The following is a 556-nucleotide window of genomic DNA, read 5'->3' as shown; positions in this document are numbered from 1 at the left end:
CAGAGACCAGTGATCAGTGCTGAGGACCAGTCTGCAGCGGCTCATCCATCCTTCCTGACTGCTGTTGGTGGAAGAAAACAGGTGAGCTACACACAGCGGGGTCGTTGTTTTTACTAATGAATGTAGCTGGTATTAAATGAATAAAAACATTCACATCCCTTCATATATTCTGTATACAGCAATGTCTCCTCTGCAGGCAATGGTTTCTGTTGTGTTAGCTGAAGCTACATGTAATCATATTATATGTTTCAGTTTATGCAGACACTTATTAGTGCCCATACAATGTGTCTGTCCTTGCAGAGCCTGTCAAACAAGTTGGTTTAACAATAGTCTGGTTTGATTTATGCATGGCAGGAATGCATCAGTGTGAAGGGTCAGGGGAAGAGCAGGAGGAGGTGACTGGGATGGTGTGTCAGGAGACTGACCTTAAAGATGGACAGTAAGTCTCACCTGTTCTTACTGAAACATTTGTATTCAGGAGCTTTTTCTTCACTACTTGTCTTCTTCCTCACTTTGTGTTCATTTTCTCAATACTATTTTAAAGTGAGTTTGTAGA

General features: G+C 41.7%; 1 protein-coding gene across 1 annotated transcript in view; it reads left to right on the top strand.

The window, feature by feature from the left end:
- aifm4 (apoptosis inducing factor mitochondria associated 4) overlaps positions 1–556 on the top strand; it is a 7,047-nt gene continuing 6,491 nt past the window's right edge. The window contains 3 exon segments of the mRNA XM_035680256.1: positions 1–81; positions 355–443; positions 549–556. The exon segment at positions 549–556 is cut by the window's right edge and continues 119 nt beyond it. Of these exon segments, the coding sequence (XP_035536149.1) occupies positions 357–443; positions 549–556 (95 nt within the window). The 5' untranslated portion in view covers positions 1–81; positions 355–356.

This window comes from Morone saxatilis, unplaced genomic scaffold (assembly GCF_004916995.1).
Source record: "Morone saxatilis isolate NCDOM2014 unplaced genomic scaffold, NCSU_SB_2.0 Contig8, whole genome shotgun sequence".
Taxonomy (NCBI): domain Eukaryota; kingdom Metazoa; phylum Chordata; class Actinopteri; family Moronidae; genus Morone; species Morone saxatilis.
The sequence above is the reverse complement of the archived record's forward strand: the minus strand, read 5'-3'. Positions and strand labels throughout refer to the sequence as shown.